This window comes from Carassius carassius, chromosome 10 (genome assembly GCF_963082965.1).
Source record: "Carassius carassius chromosome 10, fCarCar2.1, whole genome shotgun sequence".
Classification (NCBI taxonomy): Eukaryota; Metazoa; Chordata; class Actinopteri; order Cypriniformes; family Cyprinidae; genus Carassius; species Carassius carassius.
In genome coordinates this window covers 14,631,884-14,650,106 of record NC_081764.1, presented here as the reverse complement: position 1 = coordinate 14,650,106, position 18,223 = coordinate 14,631,884, and the positions used below count along the sequence as shown (strand labels likewise).

Sequence of the window (18,223 nt, the reverse complement as noted above, 5' to 3'; positions counted from 1 at the left end):
CACTGGGGTGCCTTTTCAACTTGCACAAATGGCAGTGCCAGGCCTTCATTATTATTTGTGCGCATACACAAGACTGGCAGGTGTTGAATGCATTGCCAAATGAGCAACCGATGAAAGTAAAAAAAATTAGAGGAACCCAGAATAATGGGATTTGTCGTTACAGACCTAAAAGGTGTTATTTCATAACCTTTACAATGAATAATAAAAGAAGAACTAGAATGTCAACTAAAACAATAAATGGAGCAGTATAAAGGAAATATGAGCAACCAGGACTTTACACCATAAGTGTTAATCAATGTATTTTTCTCTCGCAAACTAATGGCAAAGCTAATCAAATATGACATTTGTTGGCTAACATGGTTAAGACGGTTAATTCACTTTCCTTTGGCATTTCTAATGGGTTTTACAAGTTTTTTAGTTGGGGTAAACCACTTAGAGACATATGAGTTTACATGCCTGATGAACATAATAACCATTATAAAACCTTTTTAGCAATTTACATTTTCAAGAACACACAATGGTTTAAAAATCAGAAGTATGACGTGGTTATTTGTGTTGCAGAACAGAAATCCACAGTCTTCATTATACTCAAATTAACAACCATTATTCTTTCCGTACTCTTTATTCTTAAACGTATTTGAAATTCACAAGGCTTGAATGTTAATTCTTGTCCTGATTAGGACAACAATCTGAAGAGCTCTATTAAACAGAAACTAAAGTTAGGTCAATTTAATGCTATACAGATTTCAGAACAGACTGTATTTAGGCTACACCAACATACCACAAAATAATACAATAAAAATACATATATAATTATTCATTTATAAATTTCACACATTTATGTGTACTTATTGCTGCATATTAAGCCAATCATTTTAACTGGAGTGTGACGAGACACTTAACCCACAAGACGAGACAAGACAAGACGAGATGAGACATGAGACAGGGTTCACGAGAACGAGACGAGACAAAATTTTTACACTTTAAAAGAAATCCTCAATAATAAAATATATAGGGAAAAATAATATTTTATTTAAACTGAAAAACAAAAATGCAAGAAGGTATATTTTGAAATTAAATCGTACTTTATGAAATTAAACATCTATTTTAATAAATTTTATGCACGTATAAACAACATGTAAACACTGCAAAAGGTTTTGCCACAAACTCAACTGACAGGCACAAAAACAGTCATTGCACAAAATTATAAATCGTATAAATAAAAATAAATAACACAAATATCCCTTTAAGATGGAAGTAAAGCAGTCAGTCAAGTTCATTATTAAGTAAACTGATTTCTACTTTAATAATAATAATAATGACAATAATATATTATATATATATATATATATTATATATAACATGATAAATGTATTCATTTAAAAGAACAAAGCAGTGGTTCCCAAACTGGGGGATGCGGCAAGGCTGAGGTATAGTTTTAAGGCCCTATGAAATCCATTATATTTTTAGCTAAATTTCGTTTTATTTTTTTTTCAAATTATGTTTTTTTTCTGGATTGTTTATTGATAATTTTTCTCAACTCCTTTTTTAATAGTTAAATTGTATCAATTAAAAAGTATGTCTTAATTAATTAAAATCATGAAACATACATTTTCACATTAATTTATTAAAAGTTCAACAACAATTACATTTATGGCCCTTAGAGCTGAAACAACTAATCGATTTAATCGATTAAAATCGATTATTAAAATAGTTGTCAACTAATTCAGTCATCGATTAGTTGCTAAATAATTTTTATTTGCCGTAAGCGGCTCATTTCGTGCATATTTCAAATCTGCGGTGACCAAAGTGTGGCAGTAATGAGCCACCGGAGGTTTTACTCAGCCAGTACAGCAGGAGAAGTAGCGAATAGCCAATAGCTGGCCTCGTTAAATGTCACGTGCTTCCCGAACAGCGTCTCTGCAGCATTCAGCCGCATTCAGCGGGATGTGGGAGTACTTTACTTTGAGCCTTCAAAAAAGAGTACCTGTAAACTCTGCACTACTGAACTGTTTAAGGGGTCGTTCACATATCGCGACTTTTGCGCGCTCAAGTTCGTTATTTCCAATGTAGGCACGCGGTATGCGCGCTCATAATGGAAGCAACGCGGACGCAAGCCGCCCGTTTTTCCAGGCGCGTCCGCACCGCATAGAGTTAAAAACATCTCAACTTTTCAGAATGCCGCAAGCGCACCGTGGGTCATGTGACAAGAACTAACCAATCGGCTTCATCCTTTCCCGTAACAACAACAACTACGTACTACAAGCGATTTTTAGAGCTGCAAATCCATTTATCATTTGCTGAAATTTCCGCGTCTTCAAGGAGAGAGCACGTCATGGTTGCTTAGCAAAGGCAGACGCCTCAGGGGCGCTTCTGCCCGAGCGCTTTGGAAAGAAGGAGAAAGCGGTGCGCCTAGCTATTTCCACGCGTTTTTAGGCGCGATATGTGAACGGCCCCTAAGACTTTTATTTGTGCAGATTCTCCAGTACAATGTTGTTTGCAAATGTTTAGTCGTAAAAGCTGATAACATTGCTTTTTAACAGTTAACATTTAAAGCTTTACAAACATGTTCTGTGATCAGTTTGTCGTTTACCAGTTCATAACTCAGTCTTGCAGCTTAATTATGACTGAATGAGAGAGGTAAATGTTTAAATATATTTGAAATGCACTTTTTTTCTAAGTATTCACTGCTCTTTTTCACACAGGAGGTTTTTTGTGTGTGTTCTTTTTTTTTTTCTGGACAACCTTCTGATGGATTTTACTTTAAATTGTGAGTTCCATTCAGGTTTCATGCCATTGGCACTTTTTTTGAAGGATTGTTTACAATTTCACAGCATAAGATATAAAGCTGTTTCCCAGTAAATAATAAAATACAATGTACTGCAATTTTATTCTGTTTTATCCTTATTCTTTGTGAAAATATGTTCTGAAAGATTCCTTAATAAGCTTTGTTCGGGATGTTAAACTACTTTAGGAGCTCTAAGGACTGCCATGGTGAAAACATTATTTGAAATCTCCTTGTGAAATTTGCTAGAGTATGGGTCAGTGTTGTGATTGCAGAAGAGTTCGACAAAGGATTACTAACACATAATAAAACAACTCCAGGTATATTTTTGATGAGGATATGACAGTGCAAAATGGTTAAAATCTCTTAAAAATCTATGCTGAATGATAAATACCCTTTATTTATAATTTACTTGGGGAAAAATGGGCAAAACTAAAATATAAGTACATAAACCGGTTAATCGATTAATCGTAAAAATAATCGACAGATTAATCGATTATCAAAATAATCGTTAGTTGCAGCCCTAATGGCCCTATTAAAAGTTTACTCAACTCTTAACGGTCAAATGCTCATCTGATGTTGTTCATGTGTTCACCTCCTCATTTAGTGAGTCACGTCACATCTGCTTCAGTGTGTGGGTTGTAAATAAAACCGCGTCTGCGCCCTTCATTAACAGAAACAGGAAGGATTCATATTTAAATCGACTTTTGTGGATTTATATTTACAGATACTAGTCCATATCGTGATTCGATTATGTGTAATTACCTACTTTTGATTAATGAATTCAAAATTTGACAAATTTCGTGACATTCCATGTTAAACGTGAATTTTGTTCTCTTACGAGAGTTCTCTCGTACTGCGTCTTAGCTAAGACGCTATGGGAAAAGTCTCTTTTCACGAAATACTGAAGCAAAAAATTATCCTTAATTTTGAATTGTTGTAAAGCGCATTTGCAGCAGCACGCAGCCATAGGCGAGACGGCTCGCTCGCTCGTTGGCTGCTCTGCGGCAACTGCACAAGCCTATCGAGCGCAGGCTGATGCAACATCAGACCAATGAGGGCGCTTCGCGCCCTTCATGCCACTTCCCGCCGAAACGGGTGTGGCCTAGCCCTATAAAGGGAGCTCGAAAAGGCTGACTCACCTGATTTTTCATCTCTTCAGCGAAGCTCACGCATCGCTGGATCACGAGAGGAAGCAAGAGCCGTCTGATAAGCATCTCACCGGGACGAGCCATTTCTGAAGCCGCTGGCCTACGCCGCCTTCCACTGCTGTTCCTGCTGCACGTTCCGGCGCCTATATCCTTTTCTGTATCCTCGTGTGTGTTCGCCCTGCGACACACACTCATAAAAGAGCTGCGTCTTTTTAAAGATGCCCTCGTGCGGCTCGTGCAGAGCCCCGCTCAGCGAAGGAGACCGTTACGTCATCTGCGTCTCCTGCCTGGGTGAGGATCATGCAGCGCTCGCGCTCGCTGACGGCGGCTGCCCTCACTGCGAGCTAATGCCGATGGTGACTCTGAGGAATCGCCTGGCATTCTTCTCCGAGCCTGCATCCCGTGCTGCGCCGCAGCGCCGTAAAAAGCGCCGCTCCCAGCGTGTACCGGAACCGCCTCCAGCTCAACCGAGCTCGCCAGTTCTCCCTGCTTAACCGGCCTCCCCTGCATCGCTTCCCGATGGTCAGCGCCCGCTGTCTACTGCCGCGTCCTCCGAGGAAGTGGATCTCAGGGCCGCGTCAAGGGAAGAGGACACGTGCTCTCTGCTAGCTTTGGGCAGTGAGGGTTGGGCGAGCTCCAGGGATCTCGCGCCTTCTGCTCTGAGGCCCAGCAGACGGGCTGATATTGAGAAGGAGCTGATGCGAGTGCTCACGCTGGCCGCGACGAGTCTCGGCCTCAAGTGGTCTGCACCAGCGCCCCCCTCTCGTTCCCGGCTGGATGGTAGCTTTCTGCCGGATGAGCGTACTTCTCCTAGCTCAAAGCCCGCCCCGTTTCTTCCTGAGCTTCACGAAGAAGTGGCCAAAGCTTGGAGCGCTCCATACTCGGCGCGAACTCGCTCGTCTGTTTCGCCAGCATTCTCCACACTGGACAAAGCTAAAAACACAGGCTACCAGTCACTTCCGCCGGTGTAACAGGCTATAGCAACGCACCTTTGCCCGCCCTCTGCTGGACGGACGAAAGCGGCGTTGCCATCGAAAGCCTGCCACATGACGTCATCTCTGCTCGCACGGATCTTCTCTGCTGCTGGGCAGGCTGCGTCTGCGTTGCACACCATGGCCACGCTGCAGATTTTCCAGGGTGATCTCCTCCGCAAGCTGGATGAGATGGGACCTGAAGCGATCTGTCTCGCGGATCTGAGGAGTGCTTCGGATCTCTCCCTCCGCGCTACTAAGTCCGCTGCACAGGCCATGGGACAGGTTATGGCTTCCGCTACTGTGGCTGAGAGACATTTGTGGCTAACGCTTTCAGACATGGCAGAGTCTGAGCGCGCTGCATTCCTCGACGCACCGCTGACTCCTGCTGGCCTATTTGGATCGTCTGTCAACGAGTTCGTTGAAAGATTTGTTGAGGACCAGAAAGCGTTGCAAGCTTTTAAGCACTTCTTGCCGAAGCGCTCCGGTTCTGCAGCGAGTCGCGCTAGACCGGCCCCGCAAAGCTCTCAGTCATGCCCCCAGCCTCCAGCTGCTTCATCGCGACAGCGCCAGCAACGCAGCTCGGGACCCCGTTCTCGCTCTACCAGCTGTCGCCCCGCGCCACGGGAGACGCGGCAGAGGATTACGGTGAAGCCGGAAGCCTCGAAGTCATCCTAGCACTTCTAGGAAAGCGCCGGTGTACGAGTTCGGCTGTGGCCGAGCTCCCACCCAAGCGCATCGCTGTTTCAGTTCCAGGAATTGTGACTGTCTCAGCGTTATCTGCAACGCGCAAGCCTGCACAGTTGCCCGCTTGCCTGCACACAAAAGCCGTTATCACGGCTACCCAGATATTTCCCGAAAAGAGTGTAATTTCTGGTGTCCCGGCCACGGCCGATGGTGCTATAAATGTAGTGACGATGCCCACTCCTCAGTGCCCATCTCCACATATAAGCACAGCCCTGCACACAGGGCTCGTGCCCATAAGATCGACTCAGATCGATCGCGCGCACTACATAGTAAACGTGCCCACTCCTCAGTGCCCACAAACACTATGTCACACACGGCGCGTGGTTTCTGTAAAAACGAAACCCGTGCACGTATGCTCTGCCCAGGCAGACAGCGAGTCGAAAGCAGTAAATGTGCACGCTTACAGCCCACAGTTACTCGCAGACATCACGAGTCCTACGGGACCCGCTCAGCCCTCCCTCACTCGGTTAAGCACCGTGGCGGGGTCGAGGAAGAGCGATCTGCCCGCTGTGATCAGCGCGCTCCCCGCCTCAAACGCCGCAGGTATAATGCCCATGTGGCAGCACATCGAAGCGCCGCTGTTGCCCAGTCAACAGGGCGCGCTTCGCATCCAACCCTTAGCCATTCATGCAGATGCATGGTCAGCGCTTCCAGGGGTTTCGGATTGGGGGCTAGACATTATAAAGAGAGGCTACTCGCTACAGTTTTTTCGACGCCCTCCGCGCTTTTTAGCGCGTGTCGAAACTACGGTCAAAACAGAAGTAGCACACCCACTTCGGGCCAAAATATCAAAACTGTTGAGCAAAGGGGCTGTGGATCCTGTATCTCAAGCTCAAAGCGAAGGGGGGCTGTACAGCAGATACTTTCTAGTGCCCAAGAAAGACGGGGGTCTCAGGCCCATACTGGATCTAAGACAGCTGAACAAGGCATTGGTGAAACACAGTTTCAGAATGCTTACAACCAGGAAACTCCTCGCGCATATTCGCAGAGGGGACTGGTTCATGTTGATGGATCTGAAGGACGCGTATTTTCAAATACAGATAGCGTCACGTCACAGGCGATACTTGAGATTCTGTGTTGTGGTCTGTGGTGTCCTACATAAATCGCCAGGGCGGTCTCAGGTCCTGAAACCTGTACAGGCTGACAGAACGCCTCCTGGTTTGGGCTCAGCGCAACTTGCGCTCGCTGAGAGCAGTTCACGTGCCTGGGCTACAGAATCTGGGTCCAGACAGGCTGTCCAGAAGCAACATTCCCACGGGCGAATGGTCTCTACACCCGCAGACAGTCCAGCTGTTGTGGGAGAGATTTGGCAGGGCGGAAGTGGACCTCTTCGCGTCCCACGAAAATGCTCACTGCCCCGCGTTCTTTTCCAAGAACGAAAGCGCACTGTCACGGAGGTGGCCGTGCTGCCCGCTCTATGCTTTCCCCCCCGTCTCCCTACTTCCGCAGGTGGTAGAACGGGTGAGGGAAACGAGAAGCTCAGCACTGCTTGTAGCACCACTTTGGAAGAACCAACCATGGTTTCCAGATTTGATGCAGCTAGCAGACACTGCCCCGTGGCCAGTGCCGCTGAGGAGGGATCTCCTCTCGCAGGCCAGGGGCTCGATTTGGCACCCTCAACCGGAGTTGTGGTCCCTCCATGTGTGGGCGCTCAACGGTTACCCGCTGATCTCTCAGTGGGAGTGCTAAATACCATCACTCAGGCTAGAGCTCCGTCGACATGACGGCTGTATGCCTCGAAGTGGTCGGTGTTCTCCAGCTGGTGCACAGCTCGGGAATGTTCACCCCTTAGTTGTGAGGTGACGGAGGTTCTCTCCTTCCTACAGGAGCTGTTGGATAAGGGCAGAGCCCCCTCTACGCTCAAAGTTTACGTGGCGGCTATCGCAGCGTTTTCTGAGACAATGCTCGGTCAGTCCATAGGAAGGAACGGTTTGGTCATCCGCTTCCTTAGAGGAGCTAGGAGGCTGAATCCTCCCAGACCTCCGTCAGTCCCTGTATGGGACCTCTCGACGGTTTTGGAGGCCATGAAAGGTTCCCCTTTCGAGCCTATCCGAACCATTAGCCTCAAGCATCTGTCATTCAAGACAGTGTTCTTGTTGGCTCTCGCTTCAGTGAAGCGTGTGGGTGACCTGCACGCGCTCTCGGTGAGCCCGACGTGCTTGGAGTTTGGGCCTAATGACTCAAGGGTCATAGTCAAACCTAGGCACGGTTATGTGCCTAAATCCCTCAACACGCCGTTTCGGGCTCAGGTTATTTCCCTGTCTGCCCTTTCGGTGTCAGGAGAGGATGAAGACATCGAGTCTTCTTTGCCCCATTAGGGCTTTAAGAGCTTATGTGTCTCGCTCCGCTGTCTTTAGACAGACTGAGCAGCTGTTTGTCTCGTTCAGTGGACGTTCCAAGGGAATGGCTGTTTCGAGACAGAGCCTGTCCAGATGGATAGTTGACGCCATAGCGTTAGCTTACGCTTCCAGGGGCCTTCAGTGCCCACTGGGCGTCAGAGCACACTCCACAAGAGGCATCGCCTCATCGTGGGCGTGGTCTAGTGGGATCTCCTTACAGGATATATGTATGGCGGCAGGATGGGCCTCGCCGTCTACATTTATCAGGTTCTATAACCTGGAGGTTCCCGCCCTGCAAGCAGGGCTGCTGTCGGTATAGCCGTATCAGGGCCATGATTGGAACTCTGAGATCGCAAGCGCTATGCGCTGCCGACTGTTATATGGGCAGTATTGCGTAAGACCCGCATTACCACATGGGTCAGGCCTTGCCTTGACTGTGTGATGTCATATTGCCGCGCCTACGGACGCTGCTAGATATGGGATGGAGGGTCCCCCCCCTCCTGTTCTGGACACTCTGTGAGTCCCTCAGGTGACTGTGTACTGTAAATCCTGGGCGTTGCTTCCAGGTTTATTGGTGCGTGATCCCTGCGCGCACGGCGCTTTACATGGGGTTCCCGTAGCATCTTAGCTAAGACGCAGTACGAGAGAACTCTCGTAAGAGAACGTACTCTGTTACTAACGTAACCTCGGTTCTCTCTAGAAGAGGGAACGAGTACTGCGTTCTCTGCCGTGCGCACGATTCACTATGGTTCTCTTCGGCGATAAAATAAATCAGGTGAGTCAGCCTTTTCGAGCTCCCTTTATAGGGCTAGGCCACACCCGTTTCGGCGGGAAGTGGCATGAAGGGCGCGAAGCGCCCTCATTGGTCTGATGTTGCATCAGCCTGCGCTCGATAGGCTTGTGCAGTTGCCGCAGAGCAGCCAATAAGCGAGCGAGCCGTCTTGCCTATGGCTGCGTGCTGCTGCAAATGCGCTTTACAAGAATTCAAAATTAAGGATAATTTTTTGCTTCAGTATTTCGTGAAAAGAGACTTTTCCCGTAGCGTCTTAGCTAAGACGCAGTACTCGTTCCCTCTTCTAGAGAGAACCGAGGTTACGTTAGTAACAGAGTACGTTTTTATGACTGGATAAAGACTTCACTGCTTAATTTTCACACTTATAATACGGCTATTTGCCAGATGTGAATATAATATCTTACATAGCCACTGGTGAAAGGGCCAGTGTAATGCAAATATTTCTAACATCTGCAAGAGGATATAGTCACGTTCTCGCAAGATCTTGTGCCACAAGATCTCGTCACACCCCTAATTTTAACACAAAGTAGTTTTCATACATGTAGAAATGGCTTGACCAAATTTGATCAGCAGAAAAAGGCGTTTCACATGTGCCTCTTAAATGTTAACACAATAAGTCTGAATCTGCCCAGCTTAGTTAACTACACCAGCGGCAAGATCCAAAATAGTACAGTGAGCAATCATTTTAATTGGTCTTTCTTACCTTTTATATATGAGTACATCCAGTGCCAATTAATGAGGAACAACAAAACAGCATTATAGCATGACAAAGCCTGAGACACTTTATAATCAAACACATTCAGGTCTCGACTGCCTCAGCAGGCAGAATGGTTTATTAGCGTCTACCACCAAAAACCCTGTTTGGCAATTAGCTGTTGAGGTATCACTAGTAAAACCTGCCAGCGATCGGCTTAATCTCTCACCAGCAGCCGGTAAATAGCTGCAGGTGAGAGGGAACGAAAGAGAGAGAGAGCGAGAGAGAGAGACAATGTACAGGAATAATTCGCACAAAAGGGCTTCTCTTGGCACCAAAACCCAAGTGAAGAGTAACAACCTGTTCGTTCTTGCTCAGGGCGTGTGTGTGTCACTGAGAAATACATTCATGGGGTACAAGCGAAGTTGCTGCCACTCATGCTGATTTGTTTTGAGGCTGGTCAGAAAAGAGTGTATTAACATTGAAAGCTTTTTATGCCTTACAGCAAAAACAGAAGCTGGAGTAGACAGGCTTACTGACAGTGGAAAGAAATGCATTCCCGCAGTTTCAGAGGGAAAAAGTACTGAAATTAAATTCCAAGGTTACTGTTTCCTTAATTATTACTTTTAATTTAGCTATGACGATACATATGCACACACTATGTATAGAGTTGTGCTAATAAATGTACCTCACAAAAAAATAAAATTTTTAAATCCATTATTTTATATAAATAAAATTCATAAAAATTGTGTATTTAGTTTGAAAGACTGCATAACAAATGAATGAACTGTAGACAAAAATTACAAGTTATTGATGCTCAAGGCAACACACATAATATTAAGGAACGAGGGTATGTATACCTTTGAACAGGATAATATGCAAATGATGTTATTATTTTGTCTTGTCGAATATAGCTTCTTAAGGGATGTAGTATTTTTAAAAATAGAAAAACATTATGATCTCATTAAAAAAAAAAAAAAACAGTTTACAGATTCTGCATGTAAACGTATAAGCAATCAAGTGTATGAATCCATTACAAAAATGCAATTAAATTAAATTGGAATAATAATAATAATAATAATAATAATGTCCAGTTAAAGTTCTACAGGGGACTTGGAAATATGAAACTATTAATCATTTGTGAAGTGGTTCTTGATCAATTCAAGCCAAAACCTGGAATGATCTCTGAAGGTTGTCCAATGGTAGAGGCTAGCGGTGGTTGATATGGCAAACATATCGTATCACAATTTGTTATTCGTGGTCGACCAACATATCGCCAAGGCCGAAATATCCGCCGATATTTGGCATTTTGCAAATATCCGCATCGGCCAATAAGTTTTCAAGCTTGGCCGATGTGTTCGGGGCGGGACTTTTATTTTGACGGTCTGCCTGACTTTATTTTGAAAGCGCTGAGAGCGGCAGCACCTGAGCACACAGTGCTCACATTCTCCCTCTTGTTCGCTGTCATTGTTAACAGTTCTGTCTAATACGAATAGGAGTCTGTCTTTTTATCCAGCATGATCATTCTCTCCATGACGGTCGGTCAGTGTGAATTTAATGCTTTAAACTCGTGATTTCAAATTATGCTGTGCTTTATCCATTTGCCCACTGTATTATTCATGTCATTTTCTCTGTGTGCTGTATGTAAAATGAGTGTTGCCCTGGATTTATTTGAAAAATATGATTCCCAATGCACACAAACTTCCCAGTATACTGTGTGCCCTGTTGGTTACAGTGTTTACTTCCGTTTTAATTATATTTTTATAAAGTATTTATTTATTTGTAAAAACTACTTTGTCATCAAAAGTGTAAGTCTTTATATTACACTTTATTTTAATTTTACACATATATTTTTGTTATCCATTGTCAAACTGATTTTCAGATTATATCGGCTATTGGCCACCTCTGCTTCCAAACATAACGGCAGTCAAAAAAAACAATATCGGTGGACCACTATTTGTGATATGTGTGTGTGTTTAAAAGTTACGTTGGCTAAGTGGCTTTATTTATTTGTTTATTCAATTTAAACATTTATATTAAAAAATCCAAGCATAGATCTAGTTAAACATACATTGTGTCTCATAAGTGTAACTCTACAGTATATTGAGATGGAGGCACCAAAACCACAGCTAATAGAATGTGCGCTCTAGCACATTATTACAATATTTCTTCAAAAAAGGGAGTGTGGAGACATTTTAATCATCCTTGATCAAAAATCATGATATCGCACCCTAACCAAACCTCATAAAAGGTACAAATTCTGTAGATCTAATCCATTATCATACGTTGGTGTGATGCCAAATCATTTGCATTGATAGTTAAAAATCTTAATGGCATACATTTTAAACATCAGTTAAAAGTATTATTATTATTACAGTTTGGTTGGTTAACAAATTGAAAAAAAAATATGAGACTAAACGTTTCCTTTTTGTAACCTTTTCACATTAAAATAGTGTACTCTAACACAATATTACAATTTCAGTCTTAAGCTTTGAAAACATGACAGCACAACTTTAAAATAGACATTTATGCCATGGGCATTATACAAATACATACTTTTCCTGTCTCATTCTGTTAAATGTTATCCATACTGACAGACAGGCATGTTTGTAATTGAACAAGCTCTTTTCCTAATGCCATAGAGTTTTAAAATGGCTTCTAATCAGAGAGTTTTGATCATAGGCCAAATGCATTGACGTTAAAAAGAGCTAAAGTAAGAGCAACCATCTTCTCATTTCTCTAGAGCTTGTTAGGGAGGGGCACAGTGCAGTCAATAGAGGTTGGAATTAGTGTTTCAGCAGTAGAAAGCTCAAAGACAGCAGACAGCAACTGGAGAATTTTAATGGGTGTTCTTTGCCCCTCTAGACCACACACACACACACACACACACACACGCACAGCACTCATTCAGTATCAAGGGATGTTGATGAGTAACTCACCTGCTGCACCTCTGTTTCACCATTTGAAGTCTTCTCCGTGTACACAAAGGAGTTGTAGATTCTCTGTATGGAAAAGAAGAGAGAACAGTTGCTGAAAGCTGACAAATAAGAGTAAGGAGCTGGTAGACTGAAACACAAGAAGAAAATGGCAATGACAGGTAGAATATCTGGCAGAATTTATCCGTATGCACCAAGACTTCTGATTAATTACATTTTTGGTCATTTTTCAGTAGTGTGACGGTAGCTCAGTTCTAAATAGTGTAAAACAGTCTTCCAGTTATAACTTATGAGCTACTTCTTCCAAGTTGTAGCACAACAAAACACCGTTTTTAATATTCCACTTTCTTGCAAACAACCAGACATGGGGACTTGAGACTTGGTGACTTGGACTCGAGTAATTTTTTTTATGACTTGTGACTTGACTTGACAAAAAATAAAATACTTGAGACTCGGACTTGGAAGTTAAAGACTCGGGACTTGACTTGACTTGAGACAGGATGACTTGAATGACTTGAGTGTTAATCACATTATGTTTTCAGTTTGAATATAAAATATATAAATTATTTTTTTTTAAATGAAATTGATTACTCAGCTGGAGCGCAGGCTGAGAATCGCGTTGTCATGACTGGACCAGGACACTATCATCAGTCATGCCCTCTCTACCTTACGCACACCACGCCCACTTAGATCAGATATCACATCACATCAACATCTCAGCTTGAGGGGTACCGAGGGTCATCGCTTTTGTCGTCAATAATTCGCGCCTAAAACGCGTGGAAATCGCTAGTTGCGCCGCTTTCTCCTTGTTTCCAAAGCGCTCGGGCAGTTGCGCCCCTGAGGCGTCGAGCGTCGCACCGCGTGCGCGTCGCGACCGCGTTGCTTCCATTATGAGCGCGCATACCGGTGGCGCATACATGGTGGGATAGGCCACATTGTGCTCGGCTTGCAGACAAGACTCTCGAATCTTATATTTTGCAAGTGCAATACCTTGTAATAGAGGTAATGACTTACGGATGTACTCTGAGAGAGAGATTGTGTGTGTGTGTGTGTGTGTGTGTGTGACAGAGAGAGAGAGAGAGAGAAACACACTCGTGCTTCACCTGATGAAGGAAACCCAAACTGAGTCTGACTCCAATCACAACCCCAACATTCAGAAACTAATTGACAAAAATCTGAAGTATAATTATGATGAAAAATGAAAAAATGAATTTGAGGTCCAAACCAAACTCCAGTGTTATTCGGCCCTAAACAGAACCACAAAACTGGCAAATTACTTATCACTCAAGCAATTAAAAGAAAGACAAATCCTTTCAAAATATCGACTCAGTGATCATGATTTGGAAATATAGATTGGTAGACATAAAAGATCCTGGCTACCGAGAGAAGAGAGGAAAACACTGTGAGCTGAATCAAACAGAGGATGAGAAACACTTCCCTCTTGTCTGTCCCAAATACAGCACAACAAGAGAAACATTCTTCTCACAGTTTGAAGCTTTGAATCGTTCATTCTTGTCTCTAAATGACTCAGAGAAACTAGCCTACTCTATATACTTGGAGAGAATGAGACGGCAGTCACAATAGCAAATTATTTTAATTTGCTAAATATTTATACACCATACACACCATACGAAAGGGATAATTTATTATATTCAACTGTTTTATTTGATATTCTTAATTGTATATAATTACTATTATTAATATTAGAAATATTATCTGCTGCTGCTATTTTTATTGTATTGTATTTTATTGTAATCATATTTTATTCTGTATCTAAATGCTAAATTTGGCAATACTGTAACTCAAATGTCATGCCAATAAAGCAACTTGAACTTGAACTTGAGAGAGAGAGCGAGAGAGAGAGAGAAGAAATGTAAGAAAGTTTAATGTTGTATGTAAACTGTGTTTGAGGGGAAGTCGTGGCCTAATGGTTAGAGAGTCGGACTTGCAATTGAAGGGTTGAGAGTTCGAGTCTCGGGCCGGCAGGAATTGTGGGTGTGTGCATGTAAAGTTCTCTCTCCACCTTCAATACCATGACTTAGGTGCCCTTGAGCAAGGCATCGAACCCCCAACTGCTCCCCGGGCGCCGCAGCATAAATGGCTGCCCACTGCTCTGGGTGTGTGTTCACAGTGTGTGTGTGTGTGTTCACTGCTCTGAGTATGGGTCACCATACTTGGCCGAATGTCATGTCACGTCACGTCGTTTGAGAGAGAGAGAGAGAGGGGGGGTGTTCAGAGAGGAGTCTGTTGGATGTTTAGCTGTTATTTGTTTTATGGACTCAATGTTGAAAATGTAAAACATTTTTGTTGGCAGAAGTGAAAAATAAATAATTTTATGAAGTTACAATTTTGTTTGATTCCATGATGTATTTTACTGAACATGAGTATTTACAATGCAAATCCAAATTATTTTAATTTACTGTTACTTATATCTTGTCTTTTAACTTTATTAAGATCAGATTCTGCAGGTAAAATTACAATAAAAAGGTGACTTGACTTGGACTTGACTTGACTTGACATAACTTGTGACTTGACTTGACTTGACTTGCCCAAGAAAAAAATACTTGGGACTTACTTGAGACTTGAAGGTTAAGACTTGAGACTTACTTACTTGTGTGACTTGGTCCCATCTCTGCAAACAACTTCACAGCAAAGTGAGCGGTTACTAAACATTCTCTCTCAAAAGTCTGATTCATTCTAGTAAATCAGTTCATTCGAAATAATCATTTAAAAAAAATTTACTGACTGGCCAACTGAAATACTCATGAGTCAGTATTTCAGTATTACTGACAGTATTTCTATTTATTGTGATACATTCAGTTAAAAATATTCATCACCAGGTTTTCAACTCAGATATACACATTTGAATGTTTTTAGCTGAACTGAACGTCAACATCAACTTTATTTCATTTATTGACTTATAAAGCACAAGTTCAAGTTCTTTAAAAGATAGAAAATATCTAACATTTGCAAGAAGTTTAAGATGGAAAAAACATGACTTAACTAGGGAGTTAATATGAACTCCCAAATTTTTCACAGACCATTGGTTTGATATAAGAGTTTAAATGACCACAGTTAAAATTTGGTTTTGCTTTACCCACAGAGGGTCCAAAGATGATTGCTTCCATCTTTCCCTCATTAATATGCAAAAAATATTTAGAAATCCAAGATCTTAAATCAGGTAAGCATTCAAGCAATGTTTCTAAACCATTCTTATCATTGTGTTTTAAAGGTAAATAGATTTGAGTTTCACTAGCATAAAAATGAAAGGACACTCTATGCTTCCTAAAAATTGAACCTAGTGGAAGCATGTACAGTGAAAACAAGATGGGAGCCAGAGGAAAGAGGAGCTACAGATGAAACAACGCAACCAATACCTACTGAAAACGTTTTGTTACTAAGATAAGACCTGGGGCCTGTACCATGATGGTAGCTGATCAAATTCAGAGTTACAGGATTAGTTTTGAGTTGACAAAAACAAAGATCTCCAATCCGACTTTGTTGGTACCATGATGCTGATGCTGGAGCATGCGCTCCAGTTTGTGGAGCGCATGCACATGAGTGCGTGACATCACTGGCGAGCAGCCAATCGCGAGCCTTGCAACACAAAGCAAGTTTGATTTACTTCTCGCAAGAGACCCACAGAGATTCAAAACTAAAGGTTAAAGGTTTTGCTAAACGTTAAGAGATTTAAGAATATAACAAATTTAAACATCATATGAAAAATGAAGGAGGACTAATAAAATTAATTATCTTGCTCTATCTACCAGTGACAAGTGAAACTTGTTTACTTAGTTTATACATTTGTAAATATATAGTGATAGAGACTCGAACATGTAAGGTCAGATTTATACATTTTTTTAAATAGAGCAATCTTTTGATACTACAGCTTATTTATATTATACATGATCTGTATACATTAATATTTATTTAAAATAAACAAATTACAATAACTGTTAAACTAAAATTGCTTGTGTGTAAAAGATAAATAATAATAATAATAATATGAATCACAATAATTATATAAATCATAAAATGGCTCAGTAATTATCATTAAAGCCAGACTTCTTTTTTTTTTTTTAGCATTAGTGACCTTTAATATGGAGCAAGATAAACTGGAGGAGTGACTTTGGGTCAGACATGTGTCACTTCTCTCACATCTGATTGGTCCAGCTTCAGTTTGAGATCTCTAACCCACAACATAACCTGCCCCGGAGCAGATTAGCCGTGGAGTGTAAGTTGGCAATGAATGCCGCTAAAAAGCCAATCCACTTATATCATACCTAAAACCCAGGATTGGTGCAAACTAACCTGAAACTTACCTGGCTAGCCAGCTAATCTAGCTTCATGGTACAGGCCTCAGAACCAGCTCAGAGCCTATAGAAAGAGAGTGTGTTTACAGATTTCACAAGTTTAATCTAGTACCTTTTACCTAAATGTACATGTTTTGCCAACATGATGCTCAATCATAGGCACGAACACTAGATAAACATCTAAAGCCAAAAATTACATTACATATTGCACAAAAGCTCACCAAACATTGGCCTCCCAATTCCCAGCTAAATGAGCTATGGAAGATTAAACCTTTCTATGTCTACACCTTACCATTGTAAACCTTCAAAAATAGCCTACAAGCTCAACAGTTCCTCACAATGACGATATTTGCTCTTTGCACACCTCATTACCATGGCAATCCTGACACGGAATACCACTGCGGAATGTGTCATAACAACTTGATGGAATCCCACCCCATCCAAAAATCACTGGCCATCAGGAGGACTGATGATCTTTAACACTTAAGAAGAGAAGAAACTCTTGTATTCACTGTGTAATGTGTCTGAGGTCAGGGTGGTCACCCACATAAAAGATGATGAAACGGGCACATGTCCGCACTCACCTAAGGCCTGGAATTTCATCGCGAGTGAATGTTTATAAAAAGCAAAACAAACTGTGGATGATGTAAGGATGAACCCCACCTATGTGAATAAAGCTCCAAACACAGAAGCTGTGGTAAACTAAGTGAAAGAAGAATCTTGTAATTTCAGACCCTTCTTGTAAAATAAACAGGCACAAACACAAATAGCACATCGGGCACAAGCACAGGTCTTTCCCCGATGTAGTGGGTTTGTTTTTCAAACTGCACCAATGGCTTTCACAGCTTTACCCAGACCAAAGAGGAATTTCGCAGCTTGTAAGTCGAGAACCCTCTCAACAAACATGAAACTCTTGAGAGGACGGTCTTTGACATAAGAAAGCTGATAAAAACACAGGGCGCTAGACTATTAGGATGGTTACCACATTTCATCTAAACAAGGTTTCCCTCACTGTCAATTCACCCTCACTATGACTATGTTTTGTAAAATATTTTAAAGTTGTGTGTATGTGAATATGTATCCTAAGTTTCATTAACTTAAGAATATATCACAGTAAAGGGTCCTGGATTATTTTGAATAGGACATAACTGACATTTAATGAAGGAGTCAATAACGACTCTAAATGATTTCCAAATTAGTTTGATTTAAAAAATCGCAAACTCACAAGAAATACAAAATGGTTTTGTGAATGTTTTGAAGTCATCTAAATCAAAATCTAAACATTAAGTCAGGCTTTTTGTTACCAAGACCCCCATTGTCCACAAAAATATTTGAAGGCCACATTACTTCTATGCTTGTTCGTGATTTTCTGGATAAGGAATTTTAGTGCTTGACATAACTGAAAAATGCTCTTAGAGTAAAAAGATTTGATTAATTTTCATGACTTTTCCTTTAGACTAGAAATCACTTTTAAAATTAGGCTACATCATACAG

At 42.0% G+C, this 18,223-nt stretch overlaps 1 protein-coding gene across 2 annotated transcripts in view; it reads right to left on the bottom strand.

Moving 5' to 3' along the window:
- LOC132151839 (VWFA and cache domain-containing protein 1-like) overlaps positions 1-18,223 on the bottom strand; it is an 80,308-nt gene that overhangs the window by 38,799 nt on the left and 23,286 nt on the right. For both annotated transcript variants that reach the window (XM_059560254.1, XM_059560255.1), the window contains exon 2: positions 12,420-12,482. In XM_059560254.1, the coding sequence (XP_059416237.1) occupies positions 12,420-12,482 (63 nt within the window). The remainder of the gene's footprint in view (positions 1-12,419; positions 12,483-18,223) is intronic.